At 46.9% G+C, this 25,349-nt stretch overlaps 1 protein-coding gene across 2 annotated transcripts in view; it reads left to right on the forward strand.

Moving 5' to 3' along the window:
* Positions 1 to 25,349, forward strand: part of MYH10 (myosin heavy chain 10) — a 1,173,511-nt gene that overhangs the window by 282,344 nt on the left and 865,818 nt on the right. For both annotated transcript variants that reach the window (XM_069654592.1, XM_069654593.1), the window contains exons 5-7: positions 5,655 to 5,754; positions 21,529 to 21,558; positions 22,769 to 22,786. In XM_069654592.1, coding sequence (XP_069510693.1) covers positions 5,655 to 5,754; positions 21,529 to 21,558; positions 22,769 to 22,786 — 148 coding nt within the window. The remainder of the gene's footprint in view (positions 1 to 5,654; positions 5,755 to 21,528; positions 21,559 to 22,768; positions 22,787 to 25,349) is intronic.

The raw sequence follows: 25,349 nt of genomic DNA on the forward strand, positions 1-25,349 counted from the left end.
GGTTTTCACCAAGCTTAGGGCGGTAGCGGCAGCGAGTCTCAGGAGAGGGGGATTTGCATCTACCCCTACCTGGACGATTGGTTGATCAGGGCTCATTCACCCAAACAAGCCCAGGAACATCTCAGAATCACCTGCCACTCCATACAGAGACTAGGCTTCTCCCTCAATTACAAGAAGTCCCATATACCATTCCAAAGACTCCAATTCATCGGAGCAGTCTTGGACACTTCCTCTGGAAAAGACTCTCCTCCCGAGGTGAGAGCTCAACACATTCAGCAGATGGTTACAAAATTCCAGAATGCCCAACATCTTCCAGCCTTCGATTTCTTTTGTGGTTGCTCGGCCTCATGGCATCCTGCATTTTCCTGGTGCCAGAAGCCCGATTGAGAATGAGATCCCTTCAATGGGCTCTCAGGACTCAATGGTCCGAATTTTCTGGGAATATGTCCGATCAACTGCAAGTTCCGAGCAGAGATGCTCAAGACCTAGTTTGGTGGGCCTGCGAAGACCATATTCTCAAGGGAAAGTCTTTTTGGCAACCATGGCTGGAGAGAACAGTAGTGACAGACGCCTCACTCACAGGGTGGGGAGCCCACACCAACGATCTGACAATCGGCGGTCGCTGGTCTCCATCGGAGTCCAATCTACACATCAACCTTTTGGAGCTGAGGGCAATCAGATTAGCGCTGAAGGCCTTTCTGCCCTCTGTACGGGGAAGGAATGTCCTGATAATGACAGGCAACACAGTGGCCATGTACTATCTCAACAAGCAAGGAGGCGTAGGGTCACTACTACTGTGCAGAGAGGCAATGCAGCTCTAGTTCTGGACAATACAAGAAGGAATCTCTCTATCGGCAGTTCACCTAGCCAGAAAGCAGAACACAGCAGCAGACGCTCTGAGCAGGCAGAGCACAGTATCCCACGAATGGGAACTAGCTCAGGAAGTCCTTCAAGAGATCTTCACCGTTTGGGGAACCCTCAAGTGTATCTGTCTGCGACCGAGGTCAGTCAGAAGTGCGATCATTATTGCTCAAGGGAATTTCATCCAAGAGGAGCTCTAGGGGACACGTTCATAGTGGATTGGGAGTTTCGACTCCTGTAACCGTTTCCTCCAGTCCCTGTGATTCCTCACGTAATCAAGAGGTTGAGAAAGTTCAGGAAAACCATGATCCTAATTGCCCCGGATTGGGCCAGGAGGACGTGGTACCCGGACATGTCCATCTGCCCTCCAATACGTCTTCCACAAAGAGAGGATCTTCTCTCGCAAGAGGAAGGTCGGGTTCTCCATCCACAGGTCAAGACACTCGGCCTTCATGCATGGTTTCTGAGAGGCTGAGATATAAGGATTGGGACCTTCTAGATGACGTAATGGAGATTTTGCTTTCAGCCAGAAGGCCAGCAACAAAATCTTGTACTGGTGTTGATGGAATAAGTTCAGTAACTGGTGCAAGGATAAGAATGTGGATCCTTTCCTATGTGGCACCCCTATGGCGCTTTCTTCCCTGTTACATTTAGCCAACCTGGGGCTCAATAATTGGTACAATAAAAGGATACCTAGCAGTGCTTTCTATCTTTAAGCGCTCCTCTGAAGGAGTGTCTTATTTCAAGATACCTTTTAATTGTACCATTTTTGAAGGGTCTCACTAACATGTATCCCCCCCCATTCCCATTTCATGTCCCTGTTTGGGATCTGGATTTGGTATTAAAATTCCTTTCATGCATTACGTTTGAGCCTTTACATTCTTGTCCTCTAAGGCTCTTCACATTCAAAACAGTCCTACTAGTGGCTGTAACATCAGCCCGCAGGGTGAGTGAGTTACAGGCTCTCTCTTGTAAGCCTCCTCACACTATTTTCCATAAAGATAAAGTAATACTCAAAGTAAAACCTTAATTTCTAACAAGGTAGTCTCTGATTTTCATTTGTCTCAGAACATTATTTTGCCATCTTTCTATCCTCCCCCTCATGCAAGTAAGGAGGAAGAAAGACTGCACAGGCTGTACCCAAAAAGGGCACTCAGCTTTTATATTTCTAGACTGGCAAAGTTTCAGCAAAGTGACCAAATTTTTATTGTATATACCGGCCACAAATTGGGCCTAGCAATAACAAAACAAACCTTATCCAGATGGATAATTTTGACAATCGGACAATGTTACAGACTGGCAGGTAAAGAACCTCCAGATGGGCTAAGAGCTTATCCCTCCAGCGGCATGGCAACTTGCACAGCTCTTCAAAGGGATGTCCCGGTGCAGTTTATCTGTGCAGCGGCCACTTGGTCGTCTACGCATACATCTGTGAAACATTGTTTAGATTCAACCTCATCCCAAGGAGGTCTTTTTGCTAAGGCCGTTCTTCATACGGTCTATGATTAAGGTTAAATGGTACTCCCTTCTCCAAATTTTCACTACTTTGGGAGTCTATCAAAGCTGAGGAATATGTGGGAGGATACAATCCATTCAAAGAACAAGTTACTTACCAACTGGTAATGTTTGTTCGACTGGATGTTCCTCCCACATATTCCTCATCGAACCTCCCAGCCTACCCCGTCGTACAATTTACTTGAATTACACTCTGTGTTCTTTGAGAGTTTATGGTCTAAGGATACGCCTGGTCAACTCCTCAGTTGAGGATATTATAAAAAAATAGAGCTGAAGCTAACGGGCGCGGCTCGAGCTGTTTGTACTACGGATGACGTTGACACTCTACGGCAGCCTTCAAGGAACCTCAACACCATAATATCGAGCACAGCGACCTCTGGTGTGGGAATTATTTTTTCCGAAGCAGCAAAGCTGATGATACGAATATCAAAGATGAGGAATACATGGGGGGAACATCCAGTCGAAAGAACGTTACCAGTTTGTAAGTAACTTGTTCTTCTTTTCTAAGAATTATACAGTTTAAGTTTACCAAAGACAAAGTCTCTTTTACAACTTGCTTAACTTTAAAATGAAATTGTCCCACCAAGGTTACAGAATCATGTCCCTTGAAGAGCTGTGTTTTTCTTATTTTTTCCAAAAGGCTTAAAACAGGAGCTGAAGAAAAGTAGGTCCTGTCATTTTAGTTACTCAATGAAGGGCAGTTTAGAACTGTCTTGTGGAATCCTAGTAGCCACAGAATCCCAAGCTGCCAACCTCATCAGTGAGCTTCAATTGTTCCTTCTTTCTTTCTTTGCGCTAAACACATCTTACTGCAATAGGTAGTTAAGGAAACCTATTACTAGTTAAGGAAACATGCATATAACCACATATATCTGCCTACATATATACACATAAATCACTAGCATCCTGACAGGAGCTAGGAATAAGACACGGACACAGAGGAATCCTATTTGTGGTTACTAACTTTTATTCAAAGTAAAAGGAGTTGGAAAATGCCTGACTGCCCCAACTCTGAGGTATTTCCCTACCTCATCCAAAACTAAGGGTCTGTCCAGGGTCAAGGTGTCCAAAATAAATGTACGTCCTGTGGCCTAAATCCTATCCTCCCCCTCACACTCAAAAAACTAACTCTAAGGTGCAAAGGGAACTGCCATTTCTTCTTGAATTGCAGAAATGTTCAAATCCAACACAAGTTCCAAATAGTCAATGTTCACAGTTTAAATGGGGATAACTCCCTTCCCCAGGAGTCTTACAATCCGAAGCAAAAGTTCAAAGCTAACCAACTTCAGCTCCCACTCCAGGGGATATGGATCCCTTCCCCACGATCTCCCATTCAATACAGTTTAATTTTCGAGAGCATTCATCTTCCTTAGAATTCTCTTTTCAAAGAAGAACCATTTGGGTGTGAGCCCCCAAACTCAGAAAACGCCTGGCATGACTAGACTGGTGACATTGGTACGCATTAGGAGTGATCATCTTTGCTCCTCGGCTCTTTCTCGTCTCCATTGTTAGGGAAGACTGGATCACTGACAATGGTTCTCATTCGGAGTGATCCTTCATACTTCTCCCGCATCTCAATACTGGGAAAGTGTTCTTCATTCAGGATACTCCTATTCTTCCTCGTCCCAGTACTTTTTAGGGATAGGAGAAGTGCAACCCATGTGTCCATTAGGGAAGGGATGGTTCTTAAAGTTGTAAGAAGGGGGTTTAAGGTCCATTGATTGGTGGGGATACCACATCTCACCGATGTTGTCACTCCCTTGAGGGTTGCCGCCACCCGTGTGATCCTTTTTCATATAGTAAGGATCATGTTTCGGCTGCTGTCCCATGACTGCAGGGTAAGAAGTGATGACATTTGATTCATCACACAGCAGAGTAAGTTGGGCACACTGGGCACAGGTGATTGTCTGCACTTGGCTGCAGACACAAGGTGGGGTATTGATGGCAGGCATGCAATATAGGCACACCCACTTGCATGGTGCCCTGGGGAGTACCCTTGCATTGGGTGGGGGATGAAAACCAAGGGAGGAAAGGAAAGGTTGAAGAGGGTGAGTTGATAGGAGGGGCCCTAGGTGGCAGGAAGACGGGCAATAGGCCCACAGGGAGATGAAGAGAGAGGACAAGAAACAAAGAGAGAGAGAGAGAACGAACGAAAGAGTAATGAAAAAAGTGAGGGGGAGAGAAGACTGTGAGAAGTGTACCTGCTGAGGGCCTCTCCAGCTCCTCTACCCCCACACCTGCATCTAGCACACCACTGCAACCAAAAGGGGACCCCTGAGCCTCTCCCAAAACGCTTATAAGGCGGTTGCTCCTCCCCTCCTCTAGAGCCCATCCAAAGGGTCCAAGGAGGATGGGGGCAGGATCACAGGGTGTAGGATGACTGGTTCAGGGACAGGTGCCCTCTCCACAGCTGTTGCTTTCCCCTCTATAGCTCACCCACCCCCATGGTGACCACAGCTCTTCCCAGAGTCCAAGGAGAATGTGGTAGGTGACAACTGATGCTGTTGACTGGGGAGGGAAGGAGGTTGTCCAAGGAAGGATGGCAGGGCCTGCCCCCCCCCCCATGGCTGCAGAATTTACACTGGCTGTGAAGTGGAAGGGGAGGCAGGTAAGCAAACCTAGGCAAAGACAGGTTCTCTCTCCACAGCTGTGCTTCCCCACTCCAGAGACTCCAGAGATCGCCCACCACTCTCATGATGGACACAATGATTCCCAGGGTCCAAGCAATTAGGTGACAGGAAAGGGGAGGAGCTTCACGGGTGGACAAATGTAGGCAGGGACTGGGGAGGGGAGGAAGTTTTTCGTTTAATGAAGGAGAGCGAAAGGCCAATAACCCCACCCCCCCCCCCATGCCTCCCTCGGCTGTAGTAAAAGTTTGCAGCTGTGTCTGGGCTGGGAGTTTTCAGAGGAGGGGGGGAGGGGTGGGCCAGACCTTGGATTCCCTTTGTCTGGGGCAGGAGCAGTGCTTATACAGTGCATTTCTCAAATATATTTTTCATATTGCACTGTATGTGACTGAAGTCATGCAATACATTGAGAATGCAACATGTGACATATGAGAAACCCAGTTAAAGGCTACCAGGGGGTCCACCGGTGGAGACTATTTCCTCACTGGCGTCATAGTGTCACCTGCTCGAACCTTGTCATACTACATTTAGTAATTTAGTACTCCTGCATGTGTAATATCTATGATGGTCCTAAAACTAGCCTGTGTCTTTCAGATTGAACTAAAGTAATCCTCAAATAACAATGTTTACAATTTCATTGTTTTTTTATAGGGGTGAATCTGGCGCTGGGAAGACTGAAAACACCAAGAAAGTCATCCAGTACCTTGCACATGTTGCTTCCTCCCATAAGGGAAAAAAGGACCACATTCCGGTGAGTTATCTTTTCAGTGGTTGGGTTTTCGGTTGGGTGCCAGTACTGTGTGATCTAGGGTTTGATTTTGCTATTCTGTATGGGGAAGCAAGTTCCTAACATTGGTGGAGGGACTAATTGGCAAATAAAATGCACAGCGTCACAGGAGCGGAAGGCACGTCACAGCAAAGCAATGCATGTTTGTCAGCCCCTTTGTGTAAAATATGTGCCTGGGTCAGGGGTTGAATCAGTAAATGTTTTATGTTCAGTCACACATCAGTGATAAGCATGCAAAGTATTTCGTGAGTATGGAAATGTTTAAGCCTTCAACACCTAGTAATATTGAGCAACTGCTACCCAGTGTCCTCCCATGGCAACTGATTATAGGTGTTAGGCTTTCGCCCTATGAAATTAAAGAAAGGTGGACCCTTTGTAGTGCAAGTAGATGTTTTGAGTAAGGTTACTGTTACTGGTTCCAGCATGTGCTCTGTGGGACTAGTTCATACCTTTTGCTGAGAAAGCCCCTACAGCCCACCCTGCAGACAGTTGGCCCACCTCAGGTACTAGGTAAACAGATTTTAATGCTGGAACTGTGGTTCTACAAAAGAAAATAATAGTAGTGATTATTATTTTTCCTGCCTTTTAGCTGTCTGCCTGAATGAGTGGAACCCTGGATGAGTCACATATGTGTGGCTGTGAAGACTGTCAGTGTACCAGACCTGCATTCCATATGACCATTAGATTGGTTACAGTTTCTACTCTTGGAAGTAGGAGGCGTCTTCTCGGTTTTATTCCTACCTACACACACTATATGCCTTCCTTAATGTACCTGGTATCTAGAAATAGGCTAGCTAGAGCTTCCTTCAGTCTTTTTTGGCTTCTAGGCCTTAAAACGTACATAATTATTTGAAAATGCACCTATCTGTTTTGTTACCTGGACAACCCAAGTGTGGCATACCAGGGGTTTATGAAGATCGTCCCTTGGAACCTGGAGTGCTTCTGTCAGACAATTTCTTTTTTCTAGTTTGCATAGTTATGAGGCGAATTACTCCCTCATTGAACACCTGCTACCACAGAAATCCCACCACAACATTCTGTGACAAGAACAAAGCTATTTTTTTATATTAATATTCTGTTTTTTACAAAATTATAAATCAAAACAAAAGGTGGTCCCCCAACCTTATGCTGGGGAATTTACCCACAATCATTTATACACTACAGGTAACTTGCCTCTAAAAGAGAAAAATAAACTGCCTACGTTTATCTCACTATTGTTGACATACTCAATGCAAAAATCCATTCCGTTAAATCAAATCTGCTATTTTACAGCAATATGCAATGAATATTCAGATTATAACTGCTTGTTGTCTTCGATATTTTCAAATACATTATCACAAATCGACAATATGTATTGCACTTTATTTTCTCTAACCCCATCGGCAAGTGTTGGGACCAGAGAAAATGTTCAGAGTAGACACTTCAATTAGTATAGCTACTCCATTTGTTGCAAAGCCTCTTCTTTACATGTTGTTCCTATGAGAGCTCTTGGAATTACTGGTGTGTTCCTAAAACTAACTTCTGCTAGTCTCAAACCAAATCAGCAACTTTTCTCCTTTATTTTCTTTTGGGCTGAAGTATGTATTTTTAGTTTGCATTCCACCACCATGTTGCAATTTTAGTTATTAGCACCAGGGGGGATCATGGAGCCTCTAAGCCAATCTGGAAGCTTGAAGACATGGTATTTTCCACATTCGAGCCTCCTCAGAAGTGGGAGGCTGCCATCTTCCCTCCCTCAAAGATAAGCCTTTGCTTTCAGTACCCCCCCCCCCTTCCTCACCATTTCGACCTACACCTCCCCACCGACGACCCCACTGACCTTGTCTCCCGGGGACAGCAGGAATACTTGCTGTTCTGGCCCCTCCGGGGTAATGGCTGTCATGGAAAGGAAGCAAGTACTACATACAAGTTTCTTCGAATGGATTGTGTCCTGCCAGGTATTCCTCATCTTTGATATACGATATCCAGCTTCAGCTGCTTTGTGAAAACATTTCGGCAGAGGGTGCTGTGCGTCGATGCAGTCGACTCGATGTCCCTCAAGGGCCTTGTCTCGAGGGTGATGTCATCGAAGGTATATATGGCACGCGCATTGCCCGTTGGCTTCAGTTCTGTTTTTCTGAGTAAGCTTATTCTTCGAGACATTACGGCACGCTTCTGTTGTTCAATTCTCAATGTCTTCTTCCTCGACACTTGCTACCCTGAAGACCAGGTTCAAGTAGTGTCAGGACTGCGGCTCCAAGATGTCGATAACCGACCCATATCGGGTAGTTTTGGGGTGTCTAGCTGTGGCGCACAAGACCTCGGCCTGCTCCAAATGCCAGTCAATTACCGGAAAGGCTCTGAAGGAGCGAAAGGAGACATTGCCCGTAGGTAGAAACTCCAAAAAGTCCCCATCGACTACCCTGTCGAAACCTTCGGACGAGCCGAGGAGCGACTCTCCTTGAAGTAAGAAGCTAAAAAGATCCAGGTCGAAGAGTGGCTCCCACTACTAATCGTCGTCGAAAAAGAGGCACCACAGGTCACCCTCTTTGACTTCGTCGACAGACACTTCTGCCAAATGGGAAGCATTTAGGATTGAAATACTGAAAATGTTTGAGAAAGAAAAATCCTCTGCAAGCCATGGTCCTACCGCGCCTTCTAAAGCCGTTAAGGAAAGTGCTCGAGCCAAATCCTGCGTGCCCTCGAACCCGGCACTCAGGCCAGATCCTTATCAAGAACCGTCGAGGCCTTGACACGATGCAAAATCATTGAAGGATCCTTCAAGCCGTAGGTCAAAGCATAAATCGAGGTCATCGCCACCATCGACACATTCGACGCCGTACATTCAACGCCGTCTGCGCGATTGACCCCGGCTGCGCCATTGACCCCGGCCACACCATCGCCAGCTGTGCCATCGACGCCAGACGCGCCATCTACACCAATGGCACAGCCCACCATCGAAGCATTCAATCAAATTTTGTAAAAATATCGACCACTCCTGAGTGTCAAGTTCAAAATGTCTGAACCCTTCGATGCCCATTCCAGATAAGACATATATTCCTTTACCAAGGAAAGATCACTAACCTCAATTTATGAGGAAAATGAGCCATCAGATGCTGTTACCTGGCCACATGGGGAGAGGTCACCGCTGGGAAAGGAGTGATGACATCAGATTCATCACACTTACTAGCATGGTGGCAAGTAATTTCCCCTCCCTTATTGCCTCTCAATAAACAGATAACGAAAAACTCAGAGAAGGTTGCGTGCAACGAGAGCCCACTTTCATTAACACTGCATGCATCAGCAGTTTATCAACCATGCTCTTCTCCTTCTTCCCCAATTAACTTCCTACCTCGGGCAATGCCAAGCAAGCTCTTCGTTTTCAGCTCCCGAAGCACCAAGAGGCAGTACAAATAGCAAAAGTTACGCTGTAATAGAACCCATTTTTTTAACTGCATCACCTCATGTTACTTACTATACATACATACGTTTGTTTTGTTTTTTTAAAGACCTCATTCAATTGGGAGTTGAAGTATGGTGGCTTCCCAGCCAATCAAAGAGTATGGAATGCGGGCTTTACCTCCTTGTGTTTGGCCTGCATTCTGAGCTCGCTTATCTGCAGGACTCTGCCATCTTTCCTGTTGGGGGCTGCCTTGCCTGGCGCTGGATCCCACCACACTTGACTTTGCACACACCACTCTTACTTTCGGGTGGCGCTCACAGACTCCACGCTCACCACTCCCATCATCAAACTCTTGCCACTTCTCCCACCTACACTGTTGGCCATCTGGGAAAGGGACTAGGAATGCCCTTCCCTTTTTCCATGGCAGCCATTTTGAATTGTAGTTTTATTGAACTTGAAAAACGGCTGTTGCTCTGTTTCATAACTTTAAACTTAAAAATGCATTGGCACACCGAATCTCATGGCAGGGTTCTAATTGGTATAATAAACCCCTTGGTGGGGTGGAGATACCACGTGCTAATGGCCCCAGAGCCGTATTAAGGCAGTCTCTTCAATTGCGCCTGTAACTTGGGCTCTGAGCCATTACCGGATGGTAAAGGTCCTTCGCCAAAGGCCCTCCAATTTGGAGGGTTATTGCTGATGTACTTCAGTTTTATTTTCCAATTAGAAATGCAAGACTTGAATTAAAGGGCTGAAACCTAAAAAGCAGCACTGCCTGATTTCTCACCCCTGCAATGATTTTTGTAAACTCTCCTCTACGTTTAAGACTGAAAGCCACACTGCAAAGCGTCATTACTTGACACATGCATGCTGCTCGTTTTCTATGACGGGAAATAGAATGTACTGTTAATAATCTATGTATTCCCTATTACACAAGACTACATTATAAAACTTGTAAAAAAAAACAACGTTACAATGTTTTCATTTTTATTCAGTCTTTTCGGTATTCATGCACAGCTTGATCAGGCAACTGGAGTGTCCCGTTTCGATTTTGCCTATCCAGTACGAATAACCGAACTATTAACACTCAACAGGATGATCCAAGTCTTGTCAGAGATGATGGTCAGCCCTACATTCTGTTTCATTCTGTTTCTCCCCTTGGTTTGTCAGTTGTAGACCATGGATGACCAATATTAAATATGTAAATAGAAACGCATTTACAAAAAAAGAACTACAGGGACCAGACCATCCCTAGTTGCCTTATCCCGTGGTCATTGGTGACAAAGAACTGCTCTCCTCCCCAAGAAACTATCAGAATACTCGGTCCTTAAAAAGGAAATTTTTGCATTGCCGCCTTTTCCCTCTTGATGTAACCCTTCCCCACGTTATCTCTGTTTGTACTGTCATGATCTGAACATCCTATTGCAGGACTTGGGCCCGCCTCAGGAGATGTCCCCCACCCCTCCCTGTATCCAGCAACATGTAGTCAATCCTTGTAAGTGGTCTGTTTGCATTGGAAAAGAATGTGTACCCTCCTGGCGCAGGATAACGGTCCACCATTTGTCACATCAGCCGTGCTCCTCGAGACCCTTGTTCCTGGCCTGTTCCGCTGGGATACCCCCTGTCTTGCTTCCCTGACTCGGACATCCAATTGAGATGAGAGGCCCTAGTAGTGTTGAAATCCCCACCCTGTATCCTCAGCCCCACGGCCCAGCCCACCATTGTTCGGAAAGTTTACAATGGTGGGCTGGGCCCTCTCTATCGCTCTCCCTCTGTCCCTCTCCCTCTCCCCGCCTAGATTTAATTCCCCTCTACACCAACCCCAGATTGCTCATCCCCCTCGCACGCCTTCCCTGCTGAGGTTAAGACTGCCAGCTCTGCCATGTCTACCACTTACAGATGTTTGGCGGCTTTCCTTTTAGTTGGCTAAGGCTTCACCACTTCTACTCCAGCCCCCAAGCACTTGCATTCTGAGTCTGGGTGTACATTGTTTGTCTGCTTGGTGGAAGATATCCTAGCTAAATTCACATCTATTGTCAAACCTATGACGCCCAACTACAGTTTACTTTTCCCAGAACTAATAAACATGTGCCCTACCTGATGTTAAATTGCCTATCACCTATTCATTTATTGGAGGTCGGTACACTGCAGTTCTCCTGATGATTTCTTCCATGACTTATAACTCGCATGATTCTTCACCATTGACTATGCTGGCTAGGGCCTATAGACATGTTCAGGAGAGCCAAAGGTTTCCGACCCCTGCCATTACTGTGTTTAAGGCAAACCTATCCCTAAATGGTGTAGGGGATCTGATATTATCCTGTTAAGTGGCACGACTGGCCACATCCCATTTAAATGGCCTGAATTTTCAGACCCCTATCCCTCTCAAACCAACTAAGCGAAAAAAATAAAGCTTGCCTTTATCTTTCTCTCAAAATACACTTTCACTTTCATTCCCCAGATACATGTTTTGACCTGGAGCGTGAACGTTTACCCTCGCGTTCTGAAGTAGATTCATCCCCTTAAACTTTGCCCACTGAACTGACAAATTCAGGTCCAGATACACCTCAAATTACACTATTGAATTGGGCCTACCCAAGAAATGGATTCGCTGGTCTGGAAGGAGGGGCCTAAATGGGACTTTCTTTGTCTAGTACGGAGGTTCACGCCTGCTTAAAAAGAAAACCTACAAAATGCCACCTTTCCAAGAAGCAAAACCAATGGAAAAAAAGGAAAATATTGGAATATTATTTCCACCAAGGGGACCAGACCGTTTGCCGCCTCCGAATAAAGCCATTCCTCTAAACTAGCTGTTATGCATGGTCTTTCACTGTAACCTCCTTCCATTAATTCCTTTCTGTTGAACTGCAGTTTACATGTGAATGATAACTTCTATAGAATGATATGATATGGCATTTACAACGCGCCTATACACAAGGCGCCTATACACAAGTGTTACACAGTAACTTGTAGATCATTGTTTTCCTTTCTGTGGAACCACAACTCCCCTTTCTTTCCTTTGAGCACTTTGGACGGCTTGATTTTAAAGGTTAGCACTGTATAAATCGCAATGAAAATGAAATTTAGCAAAGAGGGGCCACATACAAGCCAGTAAGGGTCTTTGTTCAAAACCAGGGTTCGTCACACTTTGTGCAGTGTTGAGACAATTTCTATTTAGTAGCATCATGTTGGCCGCGTTGCTAAACGTGTTGCCTCTTTTTGTTTAAGTATGACTTCCAATGTTCCAGCATTCTCTCTTGGAGTTGTGGTCTGGCATGATCCTGTGTTCCAGTTTTAGTGAGGGGCCCAGAGCGCCAATGTAGAAGCATTGTGATTTTACTGTGGCAATCCGACGTGCATAAAGGGCACTTTACATAGATGTTCCTGGATGTTAACCATAGTGGATATGAAACTAAGTGGGGTAGAAAAGAGGAGCAGCTCAGCAGTGACGATTGAAGGAGTTTCTTAATAGTGAACTCCTGTTGGCTTAAGGAATTGAAGGTAGAGAAAGAAACCGTTCCCTCAATATGTTGCTTTGGCTCTTAGTGTGGTCCTCCTTGTTCCACAACACCCCACCTAACTAGTTTTTGGGATGCCCAATATTAATCCAGGAGCAAAAGGGCTGCAAATGTGAAGAAAGGTGATTGGCCTTGTATGTGACATCCCCCATGACCTCATGTTAGATGTCTCGAGTTGTGCATAGCAGTAGTAAGTTGTGCTTGCCTTGCTCTAATCATAGGTGGTAGAATTTCAATCGTTTTTAGTCGTTGCAACCAGACCGTCCGTGCATCTGAAGTTATTGCAATTCATTTCAAAGGATTTTATGTCAGAAAATTGCCTATAACCTTTTTTTTTTTACCCATGCTTTTGGTTTGTAGTTGTAGGCATAAACGGTTTGTGTGTGGGGGGAATAAGGCATATATATGCCGGAGTCTTAACAAAAATGTTGGCTACACTACCCAGGGATTCTGGTTCCCTCCCCCATCTGTACTAGGGGATCATTTCTGCTGACAGTGGTGGAACACTGCATTCCAAAATACTTTGGGTTGGTGGTGCGGGCAATGTGGCATCTTCTACATACAACACTACTAAGGTGTTCGTTTTCTATGACTGTTTAGCCTTGTCTTCATTCCAATGCAGATGTGGTGATTGTCCGGATACTAGATTATATTGGGCACCATTTGAAACATGCATGGTACGAAGGCTTCCACTCCAATAAGGGTGCTCTTGCTGTACTCCACTCTTCACTGTCGTGGACAGTCGGAAGGTTTCTCGGAGTTCAGTGGCGACGTTGTACCACAGAATTGATTGTTTTTACCCAAGGGTAAGGCCGCACTGAAACAACCACCTCCGCATCACCCACTTTTCCAGTACAAGACGCTACTTCAGTGCAGTAGAAGGAAATGCTTGGTACCTGTTGCATTATTTCTCCCTCATGTTTGATTCCTGTGGTCCAGTGGTGCACAGGATACGGCCCGCAGTCCAGATGCGGCCCTTCCGGATTTATTTGTGGCCTTCCAGGTCAAATGAGTTTTATGATGGTGTGGCTTGGCTTAAAGTCAGCATTTCACTTTCGTTATCTCATACCCTTTCTCTTTCCCCTTCTCCTTCACTGGGACCTTTCTTCTTTTTCTTTCTCTCTTCCTCTCTTTCACTGTCTATCTTTTTTTCCCTTACACTCATGTGAGAAGCCTCTGTGGTCCAGTTTTTTCTTTGCAATATGACATGTGCAGTTTTACTTGCATTTAAAAACCTAATTTCAGTCCCATAGTAAATATGTATCAAAGTGGTAATGCCATTGCACGTCAATGCATTACAGAGGTACAGTTAAACTAGAGCAATACAAAAATATTCATCAAAACACTTGTTTGCTCAAATTCACACACTGACTGCCCATCCACCCTCTCATCCCCATGGAAAGTCTGGCCCACTGTATGAGACTTGTGTGGTACTTTCGGGCCTACAATTAAACCAGTTGTACAACCGGCTGCAGCCAATGCATTCAATCCTACTTCCCTTCAAGTGATATTTCAGGTAAGACCGCAATTTCAGAACGTCATTCCATGCATACTGTTCCTTTATGCAATATAGTCGAAAACACGCTTTGTCTTCCGCTTTGAGACTGAACTGTCTTGTAGATTTGTATTCACCATTCATTTCAGTCTGCACCATCTGATGAAGTCTGAAATTTCGACAGCTAATGCATGGTTTATCCTTGCATAGTCTTTTCAGTTAAGAATTAAATGTCCCGGAGGTGGTGCTGTGGAGCAGCCCAAGATGGCTGCTTAGCCTTTGAGCTCTGTGTGACTCCGGCACATATCTGCCTGCATCTGTGATCAACAACGTCTGGTACACTCCTTTCACGGCTGGGCAGCTGCCCCTTTGTGTCAGGCTGTACCCTGCAAAATCTCGGCCTAATTTGGACCCCGGGAGCCCATCCGCAGGCCCCCTTTGGTGGCAGCCTACTGACTTGCTGAGGCCGTGGCGTGCGCCCGGTCCCCACCCCCTCCTCCTAGAGCTTCTGCACGCTTGGACGGCGGCGAAGCGTGAGACATGCTGCCCAGGTGCTCCGCCTCTCTCTCTCCGGGGGCCCTGCAGAGTTGTCCGCGGCCCGCTCGGGGTGTTGGGACTGTGCCATCAGCCGCGGCCCCCCCCCCCCCCGGGGCATGCCGCTGCACGAACAATCCGCTGCTTGGGCCTTTGCTGGAGCACGCCCCGGCCCCTATCTTTGCCTCCGGATTTGGAGCCTTCACCACTGGGCCGCGCGGGGCGGCCCGGACCTGTGAATTTCGGGCGGGCGCGGAGGGCCGCGCTGATAAGGTGGAGTGGAGGGGGGACCCATTCTGGGGAAATCACGGCGCCCCCGGCCCCCATCCGGCCCGCTGTTTAGCTTACCTGATCCGGGCCATAATACCCATCTTACACGCCCTGGAGAGTGGGCCAAAGGCTGCACCATAACACTTCCTGCTGTTGGACATCCACAGCTTGGAGGCCCCTGTGAACGCTGGGGGCCTGGCCTCCATTCTACCTCTGCTCTGCAGTGACTGGGCTCCTGGAGGAGCGTGACCCTGTCGGGTTGGACCCACGTCTTTCATCTGTATAGGGGAGTGCCCCCCCTCAACACAACTACTGCAGCTGCCTGATATCTGCTAACCTCTGTGGACTGGCGCCCTCCCTCTTCTGCCCCTGGTAGCCTCGTGTTCTCAATCCGCCTGCGGCCACCTCGCCTTTGCTGCTACTTGAGCCTGCCTATATAACTGTTGCAGTAAATACCACCTGCTGTCCTTCGGCCCCCCAGTCCTTTGGCCATTTACCCTCCTCCAGTGGCCACACCTCTGGCCCTCGCGGCTCCCAAGGCTGAACCAGCAATGCCAAACAAGTCTAGGGGGACCTCCAAGGGGGGAGCCATGGATAGATTCACCAAAGCTGTTCCGAGGGGACAGGGGGGGACACGCATCGTCCCTGCATCGTCCCTGCAGGAGGAGCCGATGGCTGGCCTTCACCCCAGTGCAAGGTCCCCTGACCTGACTACACTCATGGAATTTATGGCCAAAAATTTCGCCTCCTTTCACGAGAAGCTGGATGACATCAACGCTAACGTCGCCTCTTTAAAAACACAGGTGGATCAGGCGGGGACCAGAATCCCTGACGCCGAAAACAGGGCATCAACGAATGAGGATGAGATACATGTACTGCAGAACATTGTTGCTTCATTCTCGCGCGACATGAAGAGTGTGAGAGCAAAGTGCGATGACCTCGAATCGCGCTCTCGCAGAAATAACCTGCGTATTATAGGGGTCCCTGAGAATGCCCTCAAGGGGCGCATGGAGGATGCTGTAGAAGCCTTACTCAAAGACTTTCTAGGCAACCCGGCTCTGTCACCATATTTCACAGTTGAACGAGCCCACCGAGCTCTGTCACCACGTCCCAAGCCGGGCGACATCCCAAGGCCCATCATAGCCAGGATTCTCATTTACCGGGACAGAGACCTCATCCTCCGCTTATCACGTGAGAAGGGAGACCTGCACCTTGAGTCTCACACTATTTGGATTTTCCCTGATTTTTCAATGGCGGTACAGCAGGAGAGGCGCCAGTTTATTAGAGTCAAAAAGCTGCTTAGGGAACACAATGTCCCGTACGCCATCCTATTCCTGGCACGTCTCAAAATTACACACAGTGGCAAACTATACTTCTTTACTGTCCCGGACAAAGCGGTGAAATTCATCGAGGCGCACATACCACTTCATAATCCAGCGGGGGACCTCCCCAACAATGATTAACCCAGTGAGACATGGCCTGACGTAAACTAACCTATCCAGTAAATCCGAGATTCGTCCGTCTACCGCAGAACTTGTTTCTGACAGCTCTCGCTGTCCTATATGATACTTGAAGAGCCGCCCACACGGCAACAGCACACCTCACTGCAATTGCAACGCTTATGTTTTGTTGGTTGTCACCGCTTTTTGGCCCCTGTTGGGCAATGATAGGGGCTTATCTGTTGGATTTTGCCCTCCGACATCTACTTCTCAGGGGGTGTCGGTTTAATGGGTGACGCCTGCATTGGGGGGTGGGGGATCTCCACTGCAATTTGGGGGTGGGCAGTGAGGGTGGGGGTGGTTATGTTGGGGATTGGGGAAATGCTATAATAAAAGGCAGAGGCAGATTGGCAGACCGCATGACATCGGGGCACTCGCATTGGAGAAGGCTCCGCCCTACATTTAGACTACGACAACAGAGGCGGGATGCACATTAGATTTCTGTAATGTCTATAACTGTGATGTCCGGGAACACTCGGAGACTGGGTAACTGTACCAAGGCTCGGGAAATCATGGCATACGTTGATAGTCATGGGGGCAAAATATTACTTTTACAGGAAATACACTCCACGGGCTCTCTGTTTAAGTGTATGTTACCTAGATCATTACAATGCCGGTAACGGTGATGTCCTGGAATGTGCGGGGCCTGAGCAATTATACCAAGGCTCGTAAAATTATGGCATACGCCAGCAGACATGGCTGCAAAATACTGCTCCTGCAGGAGACACATTCAACGGGCCCTCTGGCCAAAAGTATAGCACCAACATGGGGTCCACACAGATATTTCACCTCATATTCCACACGTGCCAGAGGGGTGTTGACGTTGATCCATAAATCACTTAGGTTTGTTCTCCACAAGAGCTATATAGACCCCGAGGGAAGATGCACTGTGTTGCACTGCGCCATAGCCAACAGGGATTATCTGTTGGTGAATACCTATGGCCCTAATGTTGACTCTCCCGAATTTGTTGACCAGGTGGTATCCATACTGCTGGGGTACGTGGGGGTGCATATCATCTGGGGTGGGGATATGAACTTCATACTTGACACCACAATGGATAAGACTGGCACAGCCTCCAGGCCCCTGTCTGCCGCAGCGCGTAGGCTACTGGCCCACACCGTGACACTTGACATTCACGATGCATGGCGGGCACTACATCTGCAAGCGCGGGAGTTCACTTACTACTCTTCGGTGCTTGACAGTTCCTCCAGGATCGACATGTTCCTATTATCCGGCCCTATGCTGGGCAGGGTCGTGGAAACATGTATACTTGCACGCACACTATCTGACCACTCACCGATTTTGATAACCCTGGAATTGGGAATACCTGCTCCTACCATCAACACATGGCGATTCAAATCGGCCGCTCTGCATGACATTGTGTTTAAGGCAGACATCCTTGCTGATATTCAGTCCTACTTTGAGCACAATACGCCACAGTCCACCACCCTGGGGGTCTGCTGGGATGCTTTCAAAGCCTTCATCAGGGGAGCATCCATCTCTAGAGAGTCGGGAGTTCTCAAAACTATAAGAGCCGCGCTGTCCCGCACCGAAACTAAACTAGGGGACCTGGAGCGAGCCCACCCGACTTCGATCGACCCGGGTGTCCTCTCCCAGATCAGTGAGGAGCTCAAATTCTTTAATGAGCAAGCAAATCGGGAAGTCCAGTATTACAGCCGCCCACAGGCTGCGCAGAGATACGGCGAGGGTGATAGACCTGGCAAAATGCTGGCCGCCTTAGCGAGGGGCGAGCGGGGCAAATCCCAAATTATCTGTGTTAAGGACAATCGGGGGACAATACAGTGGTCTGACCAGCATATCCTTGAAGTCTTCACAGGCTTCTACTCTAAACTATACTCTCAACCCCCCTAACATAGTGACTCTCAGATGCGTGAGCTCCTGGAGCAGATTCCCACCTCTATTGTCTCCCCCGCAACGAGCGACCAATTGGTTTCCCCCGTTTCATTGGATGAAATAGTGGAGGCTATAGCTAGTCTCCCTAAGGGAAAGGCACTGGGCCCCGACGGGCTAACGGCTGAATTTTATCAGGAGCAAGTAGCTATATTGGCCCCCGAACTGCTCGGGGCATGGAATGAGTCGCTCCAGTTAGGATCCCTCCCCCCGACATTACGCGAGGCCGTTATTGCGGTCCTGCTCGAGCCTGATAAGCCTAGCGATGACTGTGGATCATACCGCCCTCTTTCACTAATGAACTTGGATACAAAAATTTTTGCCAAGGTGATTGCCAACTGCTTCCTACCTGCTATGTCATATATGGTGCACGATGACCAGTCAGGTTTTGTGCCTGGGAGATCCACGTCACACAATATCCGAAGGCTTCTTAATGTTATGGCACGTATCGATCAAGATGTGAGTGCAGTTGCAGTCACCCTGGATGCTCAGAAGGCCTTCGACATGGTGTCCTGGAAGTACATGTGGCTCGTCCTTGAGGCCATGGGCGTGGGGCCCAGGATGATTGCATACATCAAGCTGCTATACACCTTCCCGGTTGCCAGGGTCCGTGTCAATTCTCAAACGTCCGCTCTGTTCCCTCTCTTCAGAGGCACTCGTCAGGGATGCCCATTCTCCCCGATTCTATTTGCCCTGGCCATCGAGCCCATGGCGGACTATGTCAGGGAACACCACTCACGCAAAGGGATACGACTACAGGATACCCCCGAAATTATCTCACTCTACGCAGACGATGTTCTGCTGTTCGTCAGAGACCCAAATGTCCACCTTGACCCAATCCTGCGTGACATCACCCGTATTGGTACATACTCTGGTTTCACTATCAAATATACTAAATCCGAACTCTTCGCTCTCACAAGCTCCACTGTGCAACCTGCCACCGAGTATCCGCTCCGTTGGTCCCCTGATGGGATTAAATACCTGGGAGTCCAGGTGTCCCTGACCAAAGACACTCTCTTAGCTAACTACCTGGCCATGGCAGAACTGGCGGAAGCCAAGATAGCGTGCTGGCGCTCTCTCCCATTATCATTGGCGGGGAGATTATCACTGGTAAAAATGATATTGCTCCCTAAGCTCCTGCACGAATGTCGCTATATGGCCCGGCAAGAAGTACTTTGCAGATTTACACAAGCTGTGCGCACAGTTTCTATGGCACTCGGGAGCCGTGCGGAAAAAATGGCTTCATATGTCGCTCCCCTATGAAAAAGGTGGGTTCACTGCCCCTGACTTGATGCAGTTTGCCACTTACTGGTACCCTGGTTCCCCCTCGCCCGCGTGTCAAGCTGGAAGCCCTCGCTGCTTCTGGCACCGATATGTCTTTAATTCTACACTGACGATATGTGCCGGACTCAACCATAGACCCGGTCCGAACCACTTTACTGGCCTGGGGGCGGATATTCGCTGCAGGTGCTGAGGTACACCCATACTACAAGTGGCTTCCAGCCAGACGGTTCCCCGGGTTGGAACCCACAAACGACATAGCCCTGGCACGACACTGGCAGACCCTGGGATACCGGGCCCTAACTGACTTCTACCCGGACGAGCTATTCATAACACCGCAGACTTGGAAACCGGGCCATTTGGGATCACCAATGGAACTACTACAATACTTCAGACTCCGCGCTGCCTTTCGTGGCGCTTGGCCTGAGTTTCCCAACAAACCCCCTGACTCCCCTGGGATTTCCTACATCACCAACTCTGGTGGGGCCCGCGGGGTGGTGTCTTAATTATACAAACTCCTCCTCACTACTGCCCCATTACGGCCCTCTAGGGCTCGGGATGACTGGGCATCCAAACTGGAAGTAGAACTCACGGACCAACTGTGGGGGAAAATGTGCTCCCACACTAATAGTCTTCCTGAACTTTCAATATCGTACCATCCAGTATAAATTGTTAAACAGGCTATACTACACCCCGCGTAGGATCTCCAGGTTTTTTCCGCTCTGACCCACGGCTCTGTCCTCGCTGCGGTGCAGAGGATGCGGGCCATTTGCATATGTTCTGGGACTGCCCGAGGCTAGCTGCATTCTGGGATGAGATCCTGAAAACTCTGTCAGAAATCTGTGATACTGTTATTGAACCTGACCCCCTGGGGGTACTGTTTGGGGCATGAGGGGCTGAGGAAGCCAGAGGGCCGGCTAAATTCCTAAACGTGGGCTGTATAATTGCTAAAAGGTGTGTTCTGCAGAACTGTAAGTGCTCTACCCCTCCTACCTTCCAGAAATGGCTGAAGCTATTGACATGGTCTCGGAACTGTGAGGAGGACTACCTCTGCACCCTCCCGGCCCGTTCCTGGCCTAAAAACATCTGGGCTGCCTTTTACAGCTATCTTAACGGCCTGGATACCCCCTCCTCGGCAGACAACTGACCATAATCATGTCTGTTATGTGCCACAGCACCGGATGCTCTGCACTGCTGTATCCTTGCTTGGCTGCCCCTGATGGGGGGGGGGGGGTGATGGGGGTGTGTGTGTGTGTGTGTGTGTGTGTGTGTGCCTGCCAACAAAAATAAAAGTAAAACAAAAAAAAGAAATACATGTCCCAAGTTTCAGGTTCCCTTTTTTGGGACTCTTACAAAATGGGTTTGAGACATTGCCCATTGGTGGAGTATTTTGGGGACTTGACAGTGTGGTTACTAAACATCACGATTTAAAACTGCATGGGCCCCTATGGATTAAGTAACTTTTTCTTTTCCATCCTTTGTTCATTAACATCCAGTTTCCTAATGTCTTCTCTTGCGCCCTGTACTTGCTTGGCTCTTCTCTCCAATAGAAGACGCATTCTGCGCTCCTCACAATGGCCCCTGGGTCTGCTCTCTCCTTTCACAAGTGAGCATTCCTAATCATTTATTTAATTTGAAGAAAGCTGACGAGGAGAAGCTTCTAGGTAATTCCGTAATGTTTCCCAGAACTGGCAGTCATTAGTCAGGATGGGGTTCTGCACATTTGCACTTTTAAATCAGTGAAAGGTTAACTTTAGTGGCATGTTATGGTTGTTTGAACGAAAGAAAGGGATTCTGATGGTAAAACATTTTTCTGACTATGGTGTTTGTTTATTTTTTATGAACAGGCAGAATCTCCGAAACCAGTGAAACATCAGGCAAGTGTTTTCTTTTTGTTGTCCTTATTAGCACAAGAGTTTGAGTTTTTTTTTTGTATTCACTAATTGTTCGGTGATAAATATTCTCCAAGGTTGAATATTTAACTTGAACTATGTTAGAACAGTTGCTTATTTCACTATAGCAAAATCAATGCATTGACACCTTTTAATTTTGACTGATTATTAAATTGTCTAAAATGCAATTAGGGACATGTTGGCAATGTCTTAGACCAGCTACTTAGAAGGCCCGTCTTTCCATGGCACCAATTGACTTGTTGCCATGGCAGTAGTCTGAATCGGCTTCTATATATCCAAGCTGTTCTTTCCAGAGGGCTATGGTATCATGTGATGAGGCAATGAAGATCTAGCCTGTCTGACATTGGGTTCCTGATGATTCCTATGACTCTAGCTGTAGAGAATCACATGGCTGCCTCTGAGAGGGACTGAAGGGTCAGAGAACATGAAATGAGGAGGAATGAGTGTTCTTCCACATACTGTAGGGTGCTAGGCCATTTTAAGGCCAAAGGTGGCTATTGAGGACAGGGCATACGATTTGGGCTGGTGGGAACCTACTCGTCCTGGGTAGTTCAATAAATTGAACTGGGGAAATGTGGCAAGCTTGGAATGTGCACCATATAGATCACACCATTTAAAAGCAGTGCACAGGCAGGTGGTGGGTCCATGACCTGGGGCAGACTTGAAAGAGTGGAAGGCCAGCTCTTGGCACCACCTCTGTCCAAGGGGTTGTAGAGCCTTTCTTAATCACAGGGTCATTGTCTGAATTCAATGCTATAAATTGTACTGAATTGCTGGTCCAACGCACAGCAGTATGTTGCATACCCTAACAAGATGAAGCTTTAGGTGATTGTGCCACTAATCCATTATGGGTAATCCAGAACTAATCTAGAAAAAAACCCAAGGCTCATTTTGCCTAGTGTGTGTCCCTTGCGTGGCTCCAGCATCCTCTGAAGCGAACGGACTGCTTTTGGACATGGGGCCAGTCTGAATACCCTGCATCCACCCTACTCACACAAGCATAGCTTTAATCTTCACAATCCTGTAATTCAGTTTTAATAGTCACAACTACAACACTGTGTCACCTGTGTTTATATTGCCGCTATTACGCTAATCCTGACGTTGAATTTAATACTGTGCATAAACATAACAATTAACCTTTGACTTTTTCTTTTAATGTCATTTTAAACTACAGAGTGGATCCCTGTTGTATGTGAGTAGCAAGTAGTTACCTACATTTGTTTACTTCATGTTAATTATAGAAATGCATAAAGATGTAACGTATGTGGCAGTGCTTCTTTCTCTGTGCACTAACCTTGTTAAGTTGAACTGCATGGCATGCTGCATGACATCTCGGTTAGAAGAGTGTTTTTTAACGCTTGCCATAGGTTTTTTTTCTCTGCATAAGGGCACCGATTGGAGAAGTATTGGTCAAGAGCCTTCTAACCGTGTGAAGCGATTCTGGGCTCTTCCTGTGGTTGTTAGTATGTGCATAGCTATACAGGCTGCTTTTCATACAGTTGGATTCAACTGTTGGCTGAGTGGATCCAGTGACACAACAGTGGTGGAGAGGGACTGTGACAAAGTATTTAGGTCAAGTATACTCTGAGAAAAATATAGTTAATGTTGGCTAGATGGAAAGAAAAATCTGGCAGGAACTGTACAGCGTTTCCTGTTGAATGCATGTCATTGTCACAGTTTAGTGTGTCTCAGCACAGGGTGTACAGCTTTTCTGCGCGATCTGCAGAGCAAAGCCAGGTGTTTCCGCCTTTGGTCTCTGCAAGCAAGAGAAACTTACAAATACACAAAGGAGTCAAAATGAACTGATCGTTGCAACCACATGCAATGTGAATCCACACGTGTTTCCAGTTGTATCTCCTGTTTGTTCATGTGACAAGCCTTTCCCACCCCCCAAATATTTCTCTCAACTTGTGTTCCACCCTCCTGATTTTTCAAACAAATTGTTGATATTCTTTCTAGAAAAACGTTTAATTTGGCAGCCGACCACGGCCATCCAACAGCTTCGTACCCTTTTCTTTATAACTGAAATGATCGCTAGTGTTTGTTTGAATCGGGGGTTCAGATTCTGTGTTGGCACCTGCATGCCTTGTAAACTGCCAGAAGGCAGGCCTTAGAGGACCCGTGGCAAAGGGTTGTCCTGAAATACAACTGGGCACAGGACATTGCCCTACTTTCTAAACGTGTACTTTCTTTGACAGAAAGTAAACAAAAAAATAAACGGGTTGCTTATCTTTTCTTTGCAAAATGGCCAGGGCAGTTAATGTAGGACAATAGGGGCATCACCTTTTTAAGGCTCTTTTCCATCCCACATAATGCACTTCAACAAGCTCTACCTCTCCGTTTTATTAATGGCTCATACTCTGAGGATCCAAGAACACCAGAGACTTTAAGTCGGCCTCATTTTGCTGTTTTTACCCCGTGAAGGTCCTTATTTTTCTGTGAATAGATTTTTTTTTTTTTCCCCCTTTTGGAAAACCTTCACTCAGGCTGTCCCAACTTCCCTATTTAAATAATGCCAATTGCTATGGCATCATGGGAAAGAAAGGAAGGTGAACATCGCTTATGCTGGTATTGAGTGTACTGATAGTGAGGTTTGCATCGTTGCAAGGAGCTACCTATCTCCACACTGCCTCCTTGCCACCATGTAAACTGATGTGTACTCCTGCTGCAGTTGAGTGGATATATGTGTAGCTTCAGTCGAGGGCTTGTAACGGATGGCTGTTGAATTAATTGCAATGGTTGGTCACTGCAGATCAGACCAGACACTAAGGCATCAAAATACTAGAGTAGTGAGACATTGCGGTGGGATAGATGGATGAGTTGGTCGTCTTCAGGAAACACAGGGCCGGGCAGTTTACCCAACTTTGGTGTTGTGAGCAGGTGAAAGAGATCCTGCGCTAAGTGTATGATACAGAAGGAAGGGGTGCAAGCTCTCTTCGTTTACAATTTAAAAGTAGTTCAGTCAAGGCAATTCCCACAAAACCTACCAAGATGGACTCAACAGCAAAAAGATATTAGTGGTAAATCGGAGAAATTACCTCTACAAATACCTTCCAAAGATATCACATGATGCCACTCTAATGAATGGGGTTCTTTACTGTGATAGTGATAAAACAATGGCTGCCAGGAAATGTTAGTGTAAATAGACCTGAGGTTGAGTGGGTGGGAGAGGCTCACTAGCCGCAAGTTACTGGTTCAACATCAGAGCAAAATCAGAATTTTTTATTCTTTTAAAAATGGAATAAAAGTAGATTAAAGAGCAAAGAAAATAGCCTTCCTTAGCAGTGACATACTCCCCAGGATCAGGTGTACTAGCTACAGGGCCGTTAGTCACACAGCCTCTTTAGTCAGATCAATCATTATGGGTCAAATTTCAAGATGTTTTGAAATACATTGCTTAAGCCAAGGAAGCAAGAAGCACTCAATAGATCATTTGACTGAAGATCAGTTGTTTTCCAGCGATATTGATTGAGTGATTGCCGATCTAACTTTTTAGAGACCTCACCATGGTCCTTTTTTAAGAATAAAGTTCTAAGGCAAAGGAATGCATGACATGTGAACCACACACAATCATTGCCCCCCCAATCCCAATCTGCATGGAATACCTTTTTTGTATGTGACCAAATGAGGAATTTGATAACAATCTGAAGACATTATCTTTGAAATTGTAGGTGACTGGAATGTGCTTCAGCTTAATATGGGGGTAGAACCCAAATTACAGAGTCCTTGACACCTAAATTCATGGCTGCATCCTC

This window comes from Ambystoma mexicanum, chromosome 3q (assembly GCF_040938575.1).
Source record: "Ambystoma mexicanum isolate Mex_15411 chromosome 3q, UKY_AmexF1_1, whole genome shotgun sequence".
Lineage (NCBI taxonomy): Eukaryota > Metazoa > Chordata > Amphibia > Caudata > Ambystomatidae > Ambystoma > Ambystoma mexicanum.